Consider the following 21,146-nt stretch of genomic DNA (forward strand, 5'->3'; position numbering starts at 1 on the left):
CAACCTTCAAATCCTATAGTGATATCAACATTTTCTAGATCCAGTGAAAGGTAAAATAATGGCCAATTTGAAATTCTCAGTTTTGGGATGTCTGGTGGACCAGAATCTATTTTGTACTTCATTAGGTTATAGCTAATTTATTCTGTTTAACTTTTAAAGCTCTCTGCAATCTGGCTCCCACCAGACTCCTTTCTCTACAGATTATTCCCCCTACCTGAACTTAAGTGGAATTGTGCTGTCCTTATGGCTCCACATAAAAGACACTTCATTTTCTGTTTCTGTGTCAGTGGCTATCACCTGGGCCTACATTACCCTCCCTTCTCATCTGCACCTCCGAGAAACCCTTACTTCTTTTTAAAATTCAACTTAAACACTTTCTTTTCTACATGAAGCCAATCCTGATCCCCTTAACTGCTAATGTCTGCATCCCTAAATGCCCTTGTATTTATTCTATACAGTCATATACTGCATAAATATATATATATATTGCTACTCAAAAAGGATCTGGTTGTTCTTAGGGGTAGAGATTATTTGATTGTTAACCTATGTTAACCATTCCTCCACAGCATCTAGCACAAGGGTTAGCACACAGGAGGTAATAATGCTGATTAATTAGAATAGTGAGTGAATCCTCCTTTTCCTGTTTTTTTTTCCCCCAATAGGCTTACAATTCTTCCATAGAAATTAAAAGATTTTAGAACTAGAAAAGACTAACCAATGAGGAAAAAAAACCCAAAACAATCAAGCAAATCTAACAAATATATCAACAGTATGATCGTATATGTAGTTTTTCACACTATAGTGTCCCCTCCAACCCCAGCAAGAAGAAGCTGACCCCCAAAAAAGCTAAGCATCTAAAACTATTTAGGCACATAAATAACACAGCTGGTTCTAAACTCTAGGACTTTTTGCTCCAGGTCCAGTGTTCTTTCTGTTGAAGTTAGACAAACTAAATATCCCTTAAGTTTCACAGCCAAATTCTGAAGATAAGCTGTTAACTAAATAGATAAATGCAGCTACTAATTTCTCTAATTTCTCTAAGCACTATAGTAATACATATATAAATAAAAATTCCTCACCTGGTGGGACCCATCTGGGCCTCTTAGATTCAGTTAAAGGGCTTAAAGTTTGTAATGGCTTCCTAGCAAACTCTGAAGATAGAAAAGCTTCTTTTGATGCTGGTTTTGATTCAACAGGTGCTGGATGAGAAATCACTGAAGCTACTTGTTTGAAAAAAAGAAAAGGGGGAGGGGGGGCAAAAATAAGCCAAATTTATTTTTATACTTTAAAGATCACACAATTATTTTTCAAACAATTCATAAGAAATTATAATAATTCCAATGTCTTAGAGGCACAGTTTAAGTAATAACTCCTTCATGAAGTCTTAATTCCCCAAATATTTAAAAAATAAGTTGGTAATGTTAAAGAAGTTTCAATGATGAGAATGGAAAGAAGTAATTTCTAATGCCTTTTACATAAAAGGTTACATTTTTTCAGGAGAAAAAAAGCAGTTATCAGAAGGTGGTATAATTGAATTTTAATGAATCAAACTGTAGTCACTTTTGTAAAAGTATTTTTAACCAAAAACATGCATTTCCAAAATAATTAGAATGGGGATAATTTTAAAAGAAGAGAATCAACAGCAATCAAAATATACTTTTTTGGCAAAGCTCAATCCTTCAAATCAAGCTTACCCAAATTATGAGAGGTGTTAGAAGCTTTCTTCTCTTTCTTTTCCACTGGGGTTTTGATCTTAGTACTTCTCTTTTTATTTTCTTTGGCTTTATTTTTCTTTGTAGTAAAATCTTCATCTTCCCCTTCACTTTCACTGAAATTAGAATCACTTTCACCTGAATCAAAGGAAAAAAATAATTAGGTACAGAGACAGGAGAATAATTTCTAAAAAGAAAAAAACTGTATAAACAACTTTGAAAGTCTTATCAAATGCAATCAAAGAAATGACCAACTATGATTCCAGAGAACTAATGATAAAAACATGATACCTGTCTGTAGCTTCACTGTGAGACATTTATGGGACATGAGCAAATTGAAAATTTATTTTGCTCAACTATACATATTTGTTACAAAGTTTTGTTTGTTTTTTTTTTCCTTTTGATTGGGGGGATGGGAGAAAGAAAATGGATTTTTATTAATCTTTTAAAAATAAAAACTTTTCAAATGAATTAAATTTTTTTCACTTTGGATTTAAATGAATTTTCTAATTTCTTTTTAATTATGAAGAGTTTTAACAAGACATCTATCGATTTCAGTCTCATCTTGGAAGAAAAGAACAGATTTGTGAATTTTAGTCACTTGAAAGAATTCAGATGGTGGATGTATTTCCTTATGTCTGAGAGATATTAAGCATAAAGACATCACATACCAAGAAAATAGGAACACTATTAATTCTGCCCTAATTCACCTGTTACATGGAAGAAAATTATAGCATTGTATCATTCAAACATTATCAGCTATCCCCTCAGACCTAGTTCAAGTATTGTTATCAAAACACAGAAACTCTTTTACTATCACATGTATGGCACAGAATAACAGAGAATGTGAATAGAGAAGTCACTCTAGAAATTCAGTTGAATACTACACTGTGGCCATAGTGACAAAATCTTCTGGTTTTTTTTGTTGTTGTTGTTTAGGTAAATCTGACAATCCTCAAACCCCAAGCCTAAGCAGAACAAAAGATTTTTTCTAAATAGCTGAAGCTATGCTGGCTAGTCAAAGGTTGTCTAAAATGTACTTTATGTGCTAAACTATGTTTCAGGTTTTTTTTAATTGTGAACAGATGACTAGGCAACATGGATGAATAGAGTTCACTGCTGTACAATCTGTATAGTAATAATCATAGACATAATGGTTATTATACTTTGTAGTAATTAGGCAAATGTGGTTAGTGGTTTGCATCCATAACTACAGTTAGTATTGCCTGGACAAAACCAAACTGTTTGGGAGAAACCAAAAGTTTGGGGAAGGGAAGACATTGCTCTAAGTCTTTCAGTGAAATTTGGGGGGAGGGTGTGTGTGTGTGTGTGTGTGTGTGTGTGTGCGTGTGTGTGAAATCTATGACTGAACTAGGAATCTGAATAAGTCCACTTTATTCAAAAGAAACAGGATAGGAAACCTCTATCCCCAGAGATTAGCAATTGTTTTGCAATTTAGACTCTCTTGCAATTTAGACTTTGCTTGTTTTTTTAAGAAATTAAGTGACTGGGGAAGTCAGGTGGCACAGGGGATAGAATACTGGCCCTTGAATTCAAATTTGGCCTTAGACACTTAATATTTCCTAGCTGTATGACCCTGGGCAAGTCACTTAACCCCAATTACCTCAGCAAAACAAACAAATAAAGTGACTTATGTGTCTGAAGTGTGTCTTGAACATGGATTATAATGACCAAGGGTCCAGCTTTTTATCCAGTGTATTTTGGACATTTCAAACTGGATGTAATCTTAAATCCAATGCATCTAAACCTGAAATCATTATCTTCCCCTGTATACCCTTTCTTCCAAAATTCCTTCTTTGTATCGAAGGAGTCCCCATCATTTCACTCTCTCAGGTTCATACTCTAGGCATTATTGATATCAAACTCCCTAAGGTCCCTTCAGTTGCCAAACCCTTCCACTTCTACCTCAACAGCATCTCTTCCCATTCTAGCCTTTCTTTTCATTCACACAAATGTCACTTTGGTTCAGGTCCTCACTGCATCTTTTGGTTACTATAGTGTAACTAGGCTTTCCTGTCTCAAATTTCTCAACATTCTAATGTATTTCCTGAATAGTAATTTTCCTTAAGAGAGGTGACTATATAATTTCCCTAGTCAATGAACTCCGGTACCTTCCTATGTTGTCTATGATTTAAAAATTCTTGTTTAATTTTTAAATCCTTATACAACTTGGCCCCAACTGATCTTTCCAGCCTCACTGGGCATCATTTACCCTTCTCCCTATGACCCATCCAAACTAGCCTTCTCTCTATATCCTCACTCATGAAAATCCATCTCCCTTGCTTTTGTCCTCACTATTCCCCATTCCTGAAATGCATTCCTTAGCTAAATCAAGTCTGTACTAGACAGTGTATGGAGCACCTGTTCTCAAGGAGCTCAATCTAATGTGGGTGACAACACACAACTATATACAAACAACAGTTAAAAGATTTCGAGTCTCAGAGTCCAGATGATGCTCTTTTCCTCATTCCTCCTCCTCAAATATGGCACAAAATCTAATTTTACAAAACACTTAGGTTTTTAACAAGATAAAACCAAATGCATTAATAAGCAAGAAAAAGAGAAAATGTTTTTGTTCTGTGATCCCTTAAAAGTCTGCTTGAAGTTCCACCACATTTTGCCCTCTTTTCTTTTTCATATTTGTAAATAATATGCATAAATTGCTGGTCTTGTCAGTGAAGTATTTTTATGAATCACTGTAGTATACACAGTAACTCTCAGAGTAAGCTTTAAAAGAAGATATTACTTACTTGTGAAGTCTGGCTCAGAGTCAGTAACATTATCATCTTCATTATTTTCACTAAGTAACTTCCTCTGTTGTATCATAGCTTTGGATGCAGCTTTTCTTGGTCTCTGACTAGCATGAGTATCATCTTCTTCAGTAATCTTATTTAAATCTAAGAATAACAAAAATTAGTGGAAATAAGTTTGTGTTGTATTTATTCTAGTCAATTAGGTAAATATTTACATTTTCAGCAATGCCCAAAACAAACTGATTACTTTTCATTATTTCCTATGAACAAATTAGTTGCAGTTGATGAAAAGCCCTATTGAAAAAAAAAAAAAAAAAAAAAAAAAGATCTACGCCAAACTTACCGAAGCAAACACCATCTATACTGCAATTAGAGAGGTGAGGAGAAATATTCACTTTTTCAGATTCAGCAGTATCACATTTTTCAACATCTAGAAAAAGAGAACAAGAAGAAACTTTCATGTTCATACCATAAAACACAAAATTTAGGGATATGGGGAGACTAGCATTCAAATTTTGAAAAATCAAGATTAAATTAAATTAAATCAAGATTATATTTTTAAAAATGAAATTAAACTAATTATTAAAAAATTATGCTTCTAGGGTACTCCTATTTAATAAGGTTTGACTTCAAATTTTACTAATTATTCTCACAATACATTTTACTCAAACAGATCAGCTAAGAAAATTCTTTATTCGTTCTAATCTCCTATAAGAAGTAGTGGGTATAGTAAATAGAATGGTATTCCTTATTATGTTTCTACCTTGATTACTGACAAAGAGTTACTAAAAAATAAAGCTACCCAATTTTAATTTACTTATATGAAAAAATATCTGAATCAGCACAAAAATTCCAAATGAGCAGAACTTAAACTCCAACAAATAAATAAAAATTGTGATTAGTCTTTTGAAGTAGTAGAGATTACAATTAACCCAGACTATTTACCACTTGTACCACTTGCTGCAACATTGCCAGAAAATAAAGATATAATATATGAATTCTGAATTCATAAACCACTTGAGCCTACCAAAGAGAGGTAGAATAGTATATTGCAAAAAATACTGGACTTGAGTCAGGAGAGACTTGGCTTCACATCTTCCTGCTTATACTTACTAGTTGTTACCTTGGACCAGTCACTTCACCTCTGAGCCTCAGTTTCCTCATCTGCAAAATGGGGATAACAATTCGTGTAGAACCTATCTCCTAAGGCTTTTGTGATTCTCATATTAGAAAATATGTAAAATGTTTTGTAAACTTTAAGCCACCCAAATAAACTCATCAGTATCCTTAAAAACACATATTAAACAAATCTAGACTTGGCAGAGTAAGGAATGTAAATGCCCAGGAAAGAAAAATATAGGAAAAAGGTTGTTCATATTCACTTAATTTGAGGGGGAAAAATTCTCAGTATTATATTAGAAAGTAATCTGAAGTAGGTGAAATGGTGCTGTGCATATAGCATTGGACTTTGATTTCAGTAAGATCTGAATTTGTATCTTGATTCACACATGCATTATCTGTGTGAACCTGGGTAAGTCACTTAACCTCTCTCAGCATGGTTTCCTCATCTGTATAATGAGAGTTTTAACAGCATCTACTTAAGAGATTTGTTATGAGGATCATATTGATATAGCCGATGAATTGTGCTTTGTAAACTTTAAGCCATTATACAAATATTAGTTATCATTAAAATTTCAAGAACTAGGTGATTAGGATTCTCTTCTGGAACAAAATAAGAAGGAATAAGCAATAAAGATTACTTAGCCTTCTGAAAGCAGCAAAATCCAGAAGACCACTCTGGGAAATGCTATTCCACAAGCTATTCACATCTTCCTGCTTATACTTACTAGTTGTTATCTTGGACCAGTCACTTCACCTCTCCACCATATATGCATAAAATAATCTTTACCTTGAGATTTCTGCATATCAGTAGTGGCTATAGAAGGTTCCTTCACTGATAATGCTAATGCAACTTCTAAATCTCTCTTATAGAGCTTGTCATCCAAGGCCATCCTAAAATATAGACATGCAAATAACAATAATAATTATACTTGTTAGTCATTTCAATTAAAAAGCACAGCTGTGAGCTTTTCTTGAAATGGTTTTCATGACTGCTACTTTTACAATTTTTGGAAAAACTAATTTTTAGCTAAGACTAATAGCACAATTTAAAAAATGTAACTATCATATCAAATATCTAATAAGGTTCTGCTAAGATGTGTGTGTGTGTGTGTGTGTGTGTGTGTGTGTGTGTGTGTGTATAGCCAATTAATACAAATGACTTTAGGTTAGGTGATTGAACAAAGAGTTCTCAAAAGAAAAATCACAAACAATTGAAAACTATTAAAAAAAAATCACTCCAAGTCACTAAGAATAAGACATATGACAATCAGAAAAACCCTAAGTTATCTCATACTTTAGCCTACTTGGCAGAGAAAACAAAAAGAGGGAATAGCAAGAGAACTTAAATACAGGCACATTAATATACTGTTAGTGATTTGTAAACTGAAAAATAATGATAAAATAATACTAGAAAAATTTTTAAAATAATATCCATAGGGAGGATTTTGGGAAGATGAAGTAGATCAGTAAATTTCAAGCTCTCCAAATTTCCCCCACAAACAGAATAAATTCAGGCCTCGGGATAAGCATAGATTGCACATAAAGATTTGGGGCAGAACAGAAGTCCTCCAGGGACAACCCAAGAAGATCCAAACTAAAGACCCCAGGCCAGGATTTACCCAAGTGACAATATAAACACCTCCAAAGTAGCTCCTCAGAAACACTAAGTGGGGACCCCTGGGGCTAGCTAGGATTGGCTGGAGCTTCAGCAGATACCATAGGAACTTTCACCTCCAAGACTGTGTGGAGAGTTGGGGTCTGATTCTGAGAAGATTGAGGGACTCTCCACTGATCCAGAATGCCAGACCTAGCGGTACTGCAGAGACATGGCCCTGGGCAAAAAAAGGAGCCAGCATACCAGAAGTGCAGAGGCAGTGGGGCAGAGACTCTACCGGCTTCCAGCACTTGCTGGAGGGTAGAACTCTTGGTTTGGAGTTCTAGGTCAGAGGAAAGAGCTAAAGTGAAGAAAGAAGCACCATTCACCATTCACCATTCCCCCTCCCCTCTCCCCATTAAAAGTTTCTTACACTAATGCTTTTCATTAAAAAATAAAAATTAAAAAATGAAACAGCAAAAAAGAAAGAACCTAACCATAGAAACTTACTATGGGAATAGAGCAGACCCTGGTTCATCTTAGAGGAGGACACGGAAGTTATTTAAAAAAAAAAAGCTTCTTCTTAATGGCTCCGTGTCCAGAGAAAATTTATAAAAGAACTAAAAAAAAAATTAAAAAAACAAATGAGACACTGAGGAAAAACTAAAAAATTTTAAAAACCAACAGAAACAAGATTATGAAAATAAATTAATTAGAAAAGGAGACAGAGTTTAAAGGATGAAAATAACTCTTGAAAATTAGAACTGGGCAAGGGGAAGCCAGTAAAGCTATAGGAGACCAAGAGAAAACAAAATAGAGTGTAGAGAATGAAAAAATAGAATGTGAAACATTTTATAAGAAAAACAACAGATTTGGAGAACAGATCAAGAAAAGAAAAACATAAAAATAACTGGACTACGGAAAGCTGTGACCAAAAAAAGGGCCTTGACACAACAATGTAAAAATAATCCAAGAAAAATGACCTGGAGTGATAGAACATGAGGGGAAAGTTGAAACAAACAAACAAAAAACCCACTGATTACCAAAAGAGATCCTTTGAGAAAAACATAGGAATATTATTGCCAAATTTCAAAACCTCCAGATCAAAAAAAAAAATTTGCAAAAAACAAGAAAAAAAATATTCAAATTAGAATTGTACAGGACTTAGCAGCCAAAATAAAAGACTATAGGTTTTGGAATCATATATACTAACAATCAAAAGAACTAGGCTTGCAGTCAAAAACATATCTAGCAAAATTATCGATAATATTGAATAAAAAAAATGGACATTCAATAGATTTGTAGATTTTCAGGACTTATTTTTAACTAAACCCAACTTAATAGAAAATTTAATATACAAAAGCCAATATCAAAGATTAATTTTAAGCAACTTAACATGGATAAATTATATGTTTTTTACATGGAAATGTATACCATATGTTTAAGATTGAAATTAGTAATTGAGTAGCTGAAAAGAAAAACCGGGGCAAAGTTCAGTATGATCTGACTCTAAAAAGCAAAAGTATCTAGGAAAAGATAAAAATAGTAATAATGTGATACAAATGAAGTTCAGAGGAAGAACAGACACAAAAGTATTAGAGGGAGGAGGGCTTATAATACTGAAAACTTACTCATATTGGGAATGGACTAAATAGGCAACACTACATATACCCATGAAGGGTACAGCACCCTCCAAAATCTATAAAGAAATAAATGGGGAGGAAAAGAGGGAAAATAGGATAAGGTGAAGATATAGAAGAATTTGTAGAATAATGGGAGTGGGACAAGTTGTGTAAATTAATGGGAAAGGGATAAAGGAGAGAAAGGATAGCATAAGGTAAGGTAGAGGGTACAAAAAAGAATGTTTAGATTAACTGGAGTGGAATCAGATGTCTAGATTAATGGAAATGAAATAAAAAGGGAAAAAAGGATGGGGGAAAAGATAAGGGAGGGATCCATAGATGGAGAGAGGTTAAGTAAAATAACACAAGTTAAGGAGCAGAATTAAGGAAGAAGAGTTAGAAGAAATAGGAAATAAGAGATATATACAAACACTACAACAAAGATCAAGAGTAGAATTTACTAGAAAAAAAAAAGGGCTAGTAATTCAAATTCAAAACTAAAGATTTAATTAAGAGAGAAATCTACATTATATATTGGCTACATTCTTATTGTTTTAGATGCATATTTACATGTAAATGCATATGCATATATGAGTACACTGAATATATATGCATTTAGGTCTATATGTGTGTGTATATAAATACATGTATGTATGTGTGAGTGTATGTGTCTGTCTGTCTGTGCTCAACTACAATCTATTTAGGGAAGGTGGGAAGGATGAAAGGGGGAAAAAGAATAAAAAGTGTTTGGCAGAGAACAAAAGAATAACCTAAAAGGAAGTAAAGAAAAGCTGGACACTCATGAATATAATTTTTTCTATATTATATATGCTTTCCTGAAATGGAAAATTATTGTTATATATTTTGAATTCTCCCTGAAGTTTCTCCCATGAAGAACATGAAAATGTTCTGTTCTGTTTTTCTTTCTTTTTTCTATTCGGGTTTTTTTCTTATTTTGTATTCAATTCAATAAATTAAAAAAAAAAAAGTCCTTATCTGTGACTCAGAGAATCCATAGCTGACTACAAGATCAGTAATAAAAAAAAAAAGTCCCATTTGTATCAAAATCTTTATAATAGTAGAGAACTAGAAACAAATTAATCCATTTTGATTGGAGAATGTCAAATTGTGGTGTAGGAATGTAATAAAACACTGCAAAAAAAAATGAGTATGATGAATATAGAGAAGGACTGAAAGACATATGAGCTAGTAAGATCAGAGGAGCATATATTCATAAATCTAGAGTGAGAAGGAATCTCAGAAGCCATCTAGTCAAAACCTCTCATTTTTAAAACTGAGTAAACTGAGATGCAAGTATACCTCAAAAAGGAAAGAGTATCTAGACAAAGTAATTCCCAGAGTCAAGAAGAAGAGGACTGAGAAAAGGCCAGGTCTGGCAATTAAGAAAGCACTAGTAACTTTGGAAAAAGGATGATATGGTAGGAAGCCAGATTTCAGACAGTTGGAAAGAGAGGAGAGGAAGGAAAAGGAAGTGTCAAGTACAAGAATCCTTTATAAGAAGTTCAGCTGAGTAAGAGAAAAAGGGACCACAACAACAGGGGAAGATGGGTTGATTGCTTGTCCTTTGTGCTTGAAGAAGTCCAAAATGACATCACTATACTGAGATCAAAGTACAGTGTATCCCACTATGGCTGATCCAAGCAATGCTAGCTCAGAAGATTCTACCAGAAGTTGGACACAAAGAATATATATAAACATTTGGAGAAGAGATGTTTCAAACTCTGCACATCTCATGTCTATTTTGAGCTACTGAAGAACTGCTTTGCTCATAAAGCACAGCATTATCTTTGAAGCAGGCATCTCATGCCGGGTGATCCTATGTCACTGTCTCCCATGTCTCACAGTTGATTAAAGGTCTTCAGAGAGATCTTGAAAATGACCTTGCATTTCTTGTGTGAGTACTTGTCTTGTATGAATTCTCCATAAAACAGTCTTTTAAACAAACACACATTTGTGGCATCTGATCAACGTGGCCAGTCCATTGGAGTTGTGCTCCCTGAAGTAGTCTGAATTCTTGGTAGTTCAGCTAAAGAAAAGACCTCAGAACTGATGCTTAGTGAAGTGAGCAGAACAAAGCCTAGTATTTCCACCTTTTTTGGGTAATTGTTTATTTGCTTCTTGTTTTTCTTGTGCAGCACGATGGATATGGATATACATTTAGAAGAACTGAACATATTTACCCTCTATAGTATGGCTTACTGTCTTGGGGGAAGGGGGAAGAAGAGAGAAAGGGAGAAAAAAAAAATTGAAACACAAGGTTTTGCAGAAGTAAATGTTGAAAACTATCTTTGCATGTATTTGGGAAAATAAAATACTATTATAAAATTAAAAAAAAAAAAAAAAGATGTCAGGTTCTGATACTTTATTTTGCCAGGTAACGTCCAGAATCATCCTCAGACAATTCAAATGGAAATGATTCAGTTTCATGGCATGTCATCTATATACATCTCTGGAAAATATTCATTTATCCACAAGCATTCAAGATTTCCCCATTTGCTGTAACTAATAGTTCCACATATGGATGGTACGATACTAGGTGATGAAGAACCTGTTTTCTTGATGCCGTCAGGTCAAAATTAGCACAATTGACAGAGAATTGTTCCACATTCTGTGGCATCTTAGTTATAAAGGCTCCATTGAGTGTGCATTCATCTGTGAACAAACAGTCATTACACCAACACTCCCTCTACTTTATTCTTGGCTTACAAGCCTGTTCAAGTCAAATAATTGCCTGTCAGTATGGTAGCTCATCTTGATGCCATTTTTATCCTTGAAGGCATCCAACATCACTGAAAACATGCTAAAAGAGCCATGGAAGCAAGAACACAGCCTTGTTTCACTTCATCATGACATCCTCCATTATTCAGAACCTATACAAGCATGCCACCATTGAACAGGTATATGATATTCCAGGCAAATTTTGCCACGATCTTCCACAAGTTCCCATAACAAACAGAACCAAAGGGCTTATTAATGAGATAGATGAATGTTGTATACAGACCTCTATTCTGCTCCCAGCATTTCTCCTGAAGTTGTTGAGCAGCAAATATCACATTAACTGTTCCTCAGTCTTTTCTGAAGCCACACTGGCTCTTGGTAGATGACCATTGTTCAGGTTGAAGGATCAGTTTATTAAGGACTTGGTCAAGAATCTTGCCAGTATGGAACAAACATGTTTCCTTTGCCTTTATACAGATGGACAATGGAGGCATCTTTGAAATCTTGTGGAAAAGCCTCTTCTTGCCATAAAAACCTGGAAGAGTCCAGTTAGCTTTTGTAAGAGCAGTGAACTCCCTGCCTTAAAAATTTTAACTAGAATAGAATCAGCAGCAGACACTTTTCCATATAAGAGAAGCCTAATGGTATACAAAAACTTTCTTCACTTGGTAAATGGCCAAAGGCTTCAGCATTGGTTGATGATTCAGTTGAGAATGCTTTGGAAGTGCTTAATCCACTTCTCTAGGATCAAGTCCTTATCACCTATTATGGCTCCATCAGCATAGAGTATATGATATGCACCATAGGTCTTTGGCTTGTGAATAGCCTTCAGGGCCTCATAAAAATGCTTTGGATTGTTAGTATCTAATCAAAATTGAATTTCATCTGCCTTTTTACTGATCCAACAATCATGGATATTTCTAAGCTTCACTGATACTTTACTTCTGATGAAGTTAAATACTACCTTCTCAGAGCCAGACAAACTAATTTTCTGGTAACTCTGTGAAGTTCTTGTTTCTTCATCTAGCACCTTCTAAATTTCCCCATAATTTTCAACAAATCAATCTTGATGTTTGTGAATATTCTGGCCCAGATGAATAAATATGATGCTGTATACCAGATCTTGAAAGGTGCCCAATTCTTTTCTATTTCATTTTTGCCAATTGTGTGTTGCCTTTGCTTTTCCCTCCAAATTAGCAATAAGTGTTTACACTCAAATCTGTTGACATTAAGCCTTCTGGTTGTTGGCTTGCCTTGGGGCCACCACCTTTGCTGAATGCAAATGTTTCTTGGACAGGACAAATCTATGATCAGTTCAGCACTCTGTACCAAACATCATTTTCATCACTCTCACATTCTATTTTCCTTACAATGACATTGGCTGTTAAATGTCAAAGTTTATTTCAAGAGTACATCCATGAAGTTCTAATAAATTTAGGTAAACAGAAGAGAGTGTTTATGATGAGAAGATCATGAGACATAGATGTCTTCAGTAAGTAACCACTGATGTTTCTGACTGCATTCCTCTCAAAGACTCCCTGACATGTCTGATAGGCTATTTCTTCTCTGGCTTTAAATAGTCACCCAGAGTAAATGCTGAAAATTATCCAAACATATATTTTGAAAATAAAAAGCTTTAATTAAACAAAAATTAGTCACCCAGAATTACAAACTTGTCCTCTTTTAGCACATTGACGATGAGGTTTTCCAGGTCTTCGTAAAATTTTTCTTTTTATCAGGATTTCTCAAGGTGGAAGCATACACATTGATGGTGGTGTGATGCTTTCCTGCAAGAGGTAATTGCATTGCCATAAGCCTGTTGTTTACTATTTGGGGGAGTTATACAAGCTTGCTGGTGAAACTAGATTTGATGTAAAACCTATACCAGTTTCACAGTGTTCCCCATCACTGCAGCCACAGTGAAACAACATGTATCCAGCTCTGATTTTAACAAACTGGTCTTTATTTGCCAGCTTTGTTACAATCAAGGCTGCTATTTTTATGTGATATTTGTTAAGCTATCTCATTACAGGAGTTGCTTGTCTTTCAAGGCTACTGGATTTGTTGCTGTCCATAAGTATGTGCATGTTCCATGTACAAATGGTGAGTGAAATCATCTTCAAAAAATTTTTTGTACAATTTCTGGTTTTGATCACAGGATGGGATCTCCTGCCCGCTATGATAAGCAGATCAGAGGTGGCTTAGATTAAGTAACTTTTAATAGCTTTTTATTTTTCCAAATACATGCAAAGATAATTTTTATCATTCACCTTTGCAAAATCTTGTGTTCCAATTTTTTCTCCTTTCTGTTCCCCTTCCTCATCCCTTAGAAGGCAAGCAATTCAATCTAGTTTAACATATGCAATTCTTTTAAACAAATTTCCATATTCATCATGCTGTACAAGAAAAATCAGATCAAAAGAGGAAAAAAAATGAAAAAGAAAAAAAAAAAAACAAGCAAACAACAACAAAAAGGGGAAAACACCATGCTTTGATCCACTTCTTTCTTTGAATGCAAACGGTACTTTATATCACAAGTCTATTGGAATTGCCTCAAATCACCTCACTGTTGAAAAAAGTCAAGTACAATGAAGCGATTTTAAGGCACTATTTCCAGTCTCTTTCTTATGCCAGGAGGTGAGCAGTACAATCCTTTAAAAAGACTGCTCAGTTACCCAGGGGGCTGCTTCAGGCCATGATCTGGGCCACCTGTGTGCAGGGTTATGGCTACAGCTCCCAGTGTATCCATGCCTGCTCTTCGTTATTTGCCCATCATCACAGGATTTCAAGGAGATAAAATGATAAAGTGGTATGAGTAATGTCTTTTACCTTGCACATAAATTGGATTTAAGTCTGGCAGAGTTGTGTGTGACATTATCAGCCTTACTCTCTTCCAAAGCTAGCAAGAGCCCAGTGGCAAGATAAAAATTAAGACAATTAGTGATTATTTGGGATGAAACAGATGATTTTGGCATGTTCAATGTCTAACCAAGCTTTAACACTCTATAATAACTTTTCATGGGTATTGGAGCAAACTCTTCACATCTGCCTATTTTGCTGATAGAAGCCTTCCTAACTACTTGATAGGTTTGAGGCCCGGTTACCCTTGTGCTGGTTTAAGCCATCTGTCAAAACAGTCTGAATGAGATGAGGTGAGATCTTTCAAGGCAGTTGTGAAAATCGAATAAGACTTCATCTATTTCAGAGTTTGAGTAGGCCTGAAGGGCTTTAAGCATTGTCAAGGGCATACTTAAGCCCCCTCCCTGCTATCCTCCTGAGGGCATACTTAAGTCCCATTCTTGTTATCCTCCCAATTTCAGTCAAATATGGGCAACTATGTACTTATAGGTCAAGTTCAATTTCTTGCGTAGTTTCCTCCTTTAGAATGTAAGATCCTCAGCCAATGAGGATGAGGGTCAGTGGTGGGAGAGATAAAAAGTATTGACCTGCCCCCTAAGGTGCCTCCTCCCTTCGATTCTCGTGAGAACATATAATAAACTTTGCTTTGCTTCTAGATATCTCTCCAGCTTTTTTTTTTTTTTTAAATTAAATGCTGTCTGAACCACACAAGTCTATCTGAGAGAGACTGCTGGATATGCAGCATTTTTGGAGCCACAGCTAAGAGTGTGGTGGCAACTGGACCCAAAAGATGCAAAGCATCTCTGAAAAGGGTGTAGCAGTCCTTATACGAGAGGTACTAGTCTCCTGAACACTGATATACCCCACTGGGGAAAGTAGGAGCAAATGAAGACTTTTTTTTTTTTAAAGGAGATCTGGGCATGTTTGTAGGTAAGAAGGAAAATGTCAGTAGAAAGGGAAAGGATTAATAATAAAGAGATATGATGGTGGGGATGATTTATTGGAAGAAAAGTGGATGAGATGGGATTGACAGCTGAGCCTTACAAGCAAAAAGGCTGCCAAAAAACCATACTGAACAGAAGAAAGCATCAGTAGGGGAATGACATAGAAAAGCTACAAGATAAGAAAAGGAGAATGGAGAGACAAAGAGGAAAGAATATATCAGAAAATTAATGCGAAAACAAAAAGTAATCAGTTTTTTTTAAATAATAGACACAATGAGACAGAAGTGAAAGCAGGCAACACAAAGAATAAACTGTATTATGTACAAATACATAATCATCATTATTCCTGTCTAGCCCATTTATTTTTGGCCCTGAGTTGTGACTTCATAAATATAAGAAGTTATATAAATTTCTTCTACCAATGCAGTTTGAAAGTTTCTCTGCAAGTCTTAAGAGATTTGTCCAAGATTCAGTGACTTACACAAGATCAGAATTTTTGCCAATAGGAATACTGAATCCCAATCTTCCAGCTTTGAAGTCAGCTCTAATATATGCTGCCTCTCATCTGACCCAATAAATATTTAGTCTTAGTTTTAAGTTTTCTCACTTTAAAATAGAAATATACCTAAAACACAAACCTAGTCACTAAAACATCATAGGATTATAGGTGAGAATAGGTAAGATTTTACTTTTCTACTGGAAACACAAAATAAATAAAAAATTGCAACACAGTTAAAAGTGAAAAGTTAAGTGTCCCAAGAACACACAAGCTAAACCAGAACCAAATTATTCCTGTCTCAGAGGCTGGCTCTTTCTACCATGCTGCCTTTTACTTTAATGCAATCAAAATTATCTTTTATAACTGGTATTCCTTGTTTGATTAAAAAAAAAAAATCTCTTCCAACTATCACTGTGACTTCCATTTTCATTTTTTTAACAGATCTTCAGAAGTTGTGGCTGTACCCTGAGAAGCATTTGCCAAGCTGAATCTCTACAGGGATTGTTTTCCTAGGATAAGGACTAAGCACACTGAATTGGAAGACATGTTGACCTAGGGCTCTTGGATTCAGTCACAGTCTCCATCACAGGCAGAGGAGGGCTGGTGATCAAGATTTGATTTTTTGCCTCCTGTTTCCCTTTCAGGGTACCTTCCTGCTTCAGCAAGGCTGGTTTTCTTGCTCTGTAAGTGGCAGTTGGCTAGCAACTGGTGGGGACACATGGAGTTCTTTCCATAGATAATAGCTATATGGGATGGTGTAGAAGCAGACCAGTGGTCTGTAGGTACTACCACTTAACTCATCTATCTATTGGTGGCAGTTGGTCAGCAGCTATTGCTTGTGGTGATAATGAAAGTAAGCCCCCTCTCCACAATGATTTCTGCCCTCATGATAGATAGCTAGAGATAGCCTAAACCTATGAGCACAAATTACAATGATATTGACTCCTTCCCATTTCATAAGAACTACTTGGAAAATTTGGAAAAGTTTATCAAAAATTAGGGTTAGTCCAAGAAAATTTAACTCCTAATACCACAACAAGACCCAAATAGATATATAACATATATGTAAAAAGGTTACATTATAAAAAACAAATCAAGACATAAATGGAAGGGAGAGACTTCTTGAGCAAACAGGGGATGGAAGTGATCATAACTGATATTTTTTTAAAAGACAGTTTTAAATACATAAAACTAAAAAGCAGCATAGTATAGTAGAGACTTGACTTTGGAGTCGAGAAGATTTTGATTCAAGTCCTGCCTCTGATTCCTACTGGCTCTGTGACCCTGGGTAAGCCACTTAACCTATCAGTGTCTGAGGCAAGCCTGTAACTATAAATTCATAGTGCTAATCTGCATATGCAAAGGGAGTTGTTTCATAAGGCTTTTCTTATATAATTGAAGTCAAAGTTCTGGTTGAAATAACAAAAGACAGAGGAAGGTGAGTCCTATTTGGCCTTTCTACTTTTGGTGATGCTTCTGGCAATGGAGGTCTCTCTCCACAGGAGACTACATTTATCCCTAAGAGATTAAAAAGTAAACATTCTAGCAACTAGAGAACAGATATGAAGATGCTCTTCGTCTTTAAGAATAGTGGCCTGGAGATAATTGTAGTAAACTGTTGCTGGATTTTCATGATTTGTTTCAATTTGGGAAGGATACGTACTCTAGGCCCACCAGCTGACAGACATAAGCCTACCAATTTCCCACTGCAAGGATATTACTCCAAACTAATCCCATATATTGCAGGAGAAGATAAAGAAATATGGGATGGATATTACAAGGAGATAGATTTGCATTGGTTCAATGATAACCCAAAGAAAAGTTATTAACAAAAAGGTGGCAGTTGGAAAGGAAACCTATAGTAAGAATGTCTTAAGGGATCTGAGCTTGGCCCTATCTAAAAAATATAATTAGGATAATGGGATTATCCTAATTCTATCAATGATTAGGATAAAGGCATTGAGGTGTGCTTATCAAATACGCATTTGACATGAAGCTTGAAAGTATAGCTAACATGATGAATAATGGCATGGAACTAAATCGATCTCAATTTGCTGTAATGTAGCAAGGTGAAAAAAAAAAAGTAAAATCCTACAATTGTCTTTCAACAATTTTCAAGAATATAAGGGAACCATGGCTAAAAAAGTTCCTGTGAAAAGCGGCTGAAAGTCTGACTGGAAGGCAAACTCAGTGAGTCATAGAGTAGTCCCAAGAGCTTACATCTTTAATGAGAGACAAAGTGTCCAGGAAGTAATAGCTCTACTACAGCTTGCCCTGATCAGGTCACATTAGGAACACGACATGAAGTCCTGTATATATTTTAGGAAACAAGAACATCTCCAGGAAAGAGGAATGAAACGAATGTCATGTGACAGTTGTCTGAAAATAGTGGGGAAGTTAGCCAGGAAACTAAAAAGAAGACTTACCAGAGAAAACCTTAAAATATTTGAAGGTTTGTTTATAAAAGAAATAAAATTTGATGTTTTTGTTTTTTGACTTCAGACTGTGAAATTAGGAGATGTTAATGGGTAGGAATTACAGAGACACATATTTAGACTTGATATAAGGAAACAACTAAGCTATCTATATCAATTAGCTGCCATGGAATGAGGATGGGGATTTGAGGTAGAAAGTGGGGTAGTTAGTAAGTTTCCCTTCAATGGGCAGTTTCAAACAGAAGCTGAATGACTAAATGCTAGAATGCTAAAAAAAAAAAAAAAAAGATTGTTTAGAGAGTCTTTGAGATTCCTTTTTAAATCAGTAAACTAAGAAATCTAAAGAAATACCATGGGATTTTTTGATGGAATCCCAGAATCATAGAATTTAAACTGGAAAAGCCCTAGAAACTCATTTAACAGATGACAGTGACACTAGAAAGTTTCTATGCCTTGCCCACGGTCATATAGCCAGTCAAAGGTTTGAGGCAGGATTGGAACAGAGATGTTCCAGACTCCATGTCAAGCACTCTCTTCACTAAATCTGAGCCTCAGCTCACTGCATGCTGTTCAATCTATTTCATATTCAAAACTATTTCATTCGTGTCACATCTCTTACCTTTTACTAGGTGTTTTCACTTGAAGTGGAGACTCTTCTTTATGACTGTTTCTTGATTTTGGTTTCTCTTGTTTTTCTCGTTTTGTTTCCTTTGGTATTTTTGATTTTTTGTTTGAAGCTGCTGTCCAAGGAGCAAAATCATCGTCATCTTAAAGTACGCAGGGTTTTTTAGGAGGAAGGAAAGAAAAAATAAAACTCATCAAATTTTCCTGATTGAATAATAAAGGTATTCTTTTAGCAGTTTAAATCTTTCAAAGTACATATTTTTAGAATTATTATTCAAACAATTTCATCATGTTGCAATTGTGCCAATTCATAGCAACTTTTTCATGATTCTAATACTTATATAATTCTGCAATGCCAATTATACTAATATTCAAGAGCCCAAGGAAAAACCAATGCATTTAAGTAACCTTTTGAAGATCCAATGGGACAATTTATAAAGGTCTGTGTCAAAAAGGTTCATCATATTGAAAGTTAACAATCAACCATCAAAGAACATTTATTTCAACTTCCTAACTTCAACAATAGATTCTTAGAGTATCTTCCTATAGCTAGAGAATAATTTGTGTTTCTAATATGTGAAAAAATAACAGAAATGAATTATATAGAGAAAAACAGGGTAGTACTCTTAGCTTCCCATAAGATGATGAAGAAAACAGAGGATCTGTTTAATAGCTTTTTATTTTTTCCAAATACATGCAAAGATAGTTTTCAACATTCAACTTTGCAAAACCTTGTGCTCCAAATTTTTCCCTCCCACAGACAGCAAGCAATCCAATATAGGTTAAATATGTGCAATTCTTCTAAACATATTTCCAAATTAATCATGCTGCATGAGAAAAATCAGATCAAAAAGTAAAAGGGAAAAAAAAAAGATAAAAAAAAAAAACAAGCAACAAAAAGGTGAAAATACTATTCTTTGACCCATATTCAGTCTCCATAGTTCTCTTTCTGGATGCAGATGGCTCTTTCCATCGCAGATCTATTGGAATTGCTTGAATTACTTCATTGTTGAAAAGAGCCAAGTCCATCACATAACCTTGTTTCTGTGTACAATGTTCTCTTGGTTTTACTCATTTCACTTAGTATCAGTTCACAGAAATCTCTCCAGGCTTTTCTGAAATCAGTCTGCTTGTCATTTCTTAAGGAACAATAGTATTTCATTATATTCATATACAGTAACTTATTCAACCATTCCTCAACTGATGCATCCACTCAATTTTCAGTTCCTTACCACTACAAAAAGGGCTACTACGTTTTTGTACATGTGGATCCTTTTCCCTTTTTTATGATCTCTTTGGGGTAGGAACCCAGTAGAGACACTGCTGGATTAAAGGGTATGCACAGTTTGATGGCTCCTTAGAGATAGTTACAAATTGCTCTCCAGAATGATTGAATCAATTCTCAACTCCAGTAATAATGTATCAGTGTTCCAGTTTTCCCACATCCCCTCCAACATTTATCATCTTTTCCTGTCATTTTAGCCAAATGAGAAGTGTGAAGTGGTACCTTGGACTTGTCTTAATTTGCATTTCTCTATCAATAATGATTTAGAGTATTTTTTCCTATGACTAGAAATGATTTTTATTTCATTGTCTGAAAATTGTCTGTTCATATCCTTTGACCATTTATCAATTGGGGAATAGCTTGTATTCTTATAAATTTGATTCTATTCTCTATATATTTTAGAAATGAAGCCTTTATCAGAAACACAGGATATAAAAACTTTTCCTTAGCTTTCTGCTTCCCTTCTAATTTTGGCTGCATTGGTTTCATTTGTACAAAATCTTTTAAATTTAAGCAAAATTATCCATTTTGTATTTCATAATGTTCTCTAGTCTTTTGGCCATAAATCCATTCCTTCTCCACAGATCTGAGAGAGAAGACTATTCCTTGTTCTCCTAATTCGCTTATAATAATACTCTTTATGTCTAAATCATAATTTTATCTCAGTACAGGGTGTTAGATGTTGATCAATGACTAGTTTCTGCCATACTGTTTTTCAGTTTTCTCAGCAATTTTTGTTGAATATTGAGTTCTCATCCCAGAAGCTGGAGTCTTTGCATTTATCAAACACTGGATTACTATAGTCAGTGACTACTGTGTCTTATGAACCTAACTTATTACACTGATTCACTATTCTCTTTCTCAGTCAGTGCCATATGGTTCTGATGATCACAGATTTATAATATAATTTTAGGTCTGGTGCAGTTAGGCTACCTTT

At 34.9% G+C, this 21,146-nt stretch overlaps 1 protein-coding gene and 1 long non-coding RNA gene across 3 annotated transcripts in view; one reads left to right on the forward strand and one right to left on the reverse strand.

Annotated features, from left to right (window-relative positions):
• The window catches only part of LOC116419370, a 29,950-nt gene extending 10,493 nt beyond the window's left edge, over positions 1-19,457 (forward strand). Inside the window, exons 2-3 of the long non-coding RNA XR_004229666.1 lie at positions 16,307-16,548; positions 19,038-19,457. This is a non-coding gene — a long non-coding RNA (uncharacterized LOC116419370). The remainder of the gene's footprint in view (positions 1-16,306; positions 16,549-19,037) is intronic.
• Positions 1-21,146, reverse strand: part of RAD51AP1 (RAD51 associated protein 1) — a 29,309-nt gene that overhangs the window by 966 nt on the left and 7,197 nt on the right. Inside the window, exons 3-8 of one of the 2 annotated variants that reach the window (XM_003771300.4) lie at positions 18,920-19,067; positions 6,396-6,499; positions 4,830-4,916; positions 4,484-4,630; positions 1,695-1,850; positions 1,080-1,220 (exon numbers count right to left, since the gene is read on the reverse strand). In XM_003771300.4, coding sequence (XP_003771348.1) covers positions 1,080-1,220; positions 1,695-1,850; positions 4,484-4,630; positions 4,830-4,916; positions 6,396-6,499; positions 18,920-19,067 — 783 coding nt within the window. Of the gene's footprint in view, positions 1-1,079; positions 1,224-1,694; positions 1,851-4,483; positions 4,631-4,829; positions 4,917-6,395; positions 6,500-18,919; positions 19,068-21,146 lie in introns of both variants that reach the window. The other variant, XM_012550783.3, reaches the window with a different exon arrangement.

The sequence above is a fragment of the Sarcophilus harrisii genome, chromosome 5 (assembly GCF_902635505.1).
Source record: "Sarcophilus harrisii chromosome 5, mSarHar1.11, whole genome shotgun sequence".
NCBI lineage: Eukaryota > Metazoa > Chordata > Mammalia > Dasyuromorphia > Dasyuridae > Sarcophilus > Sarcophilus harrisii.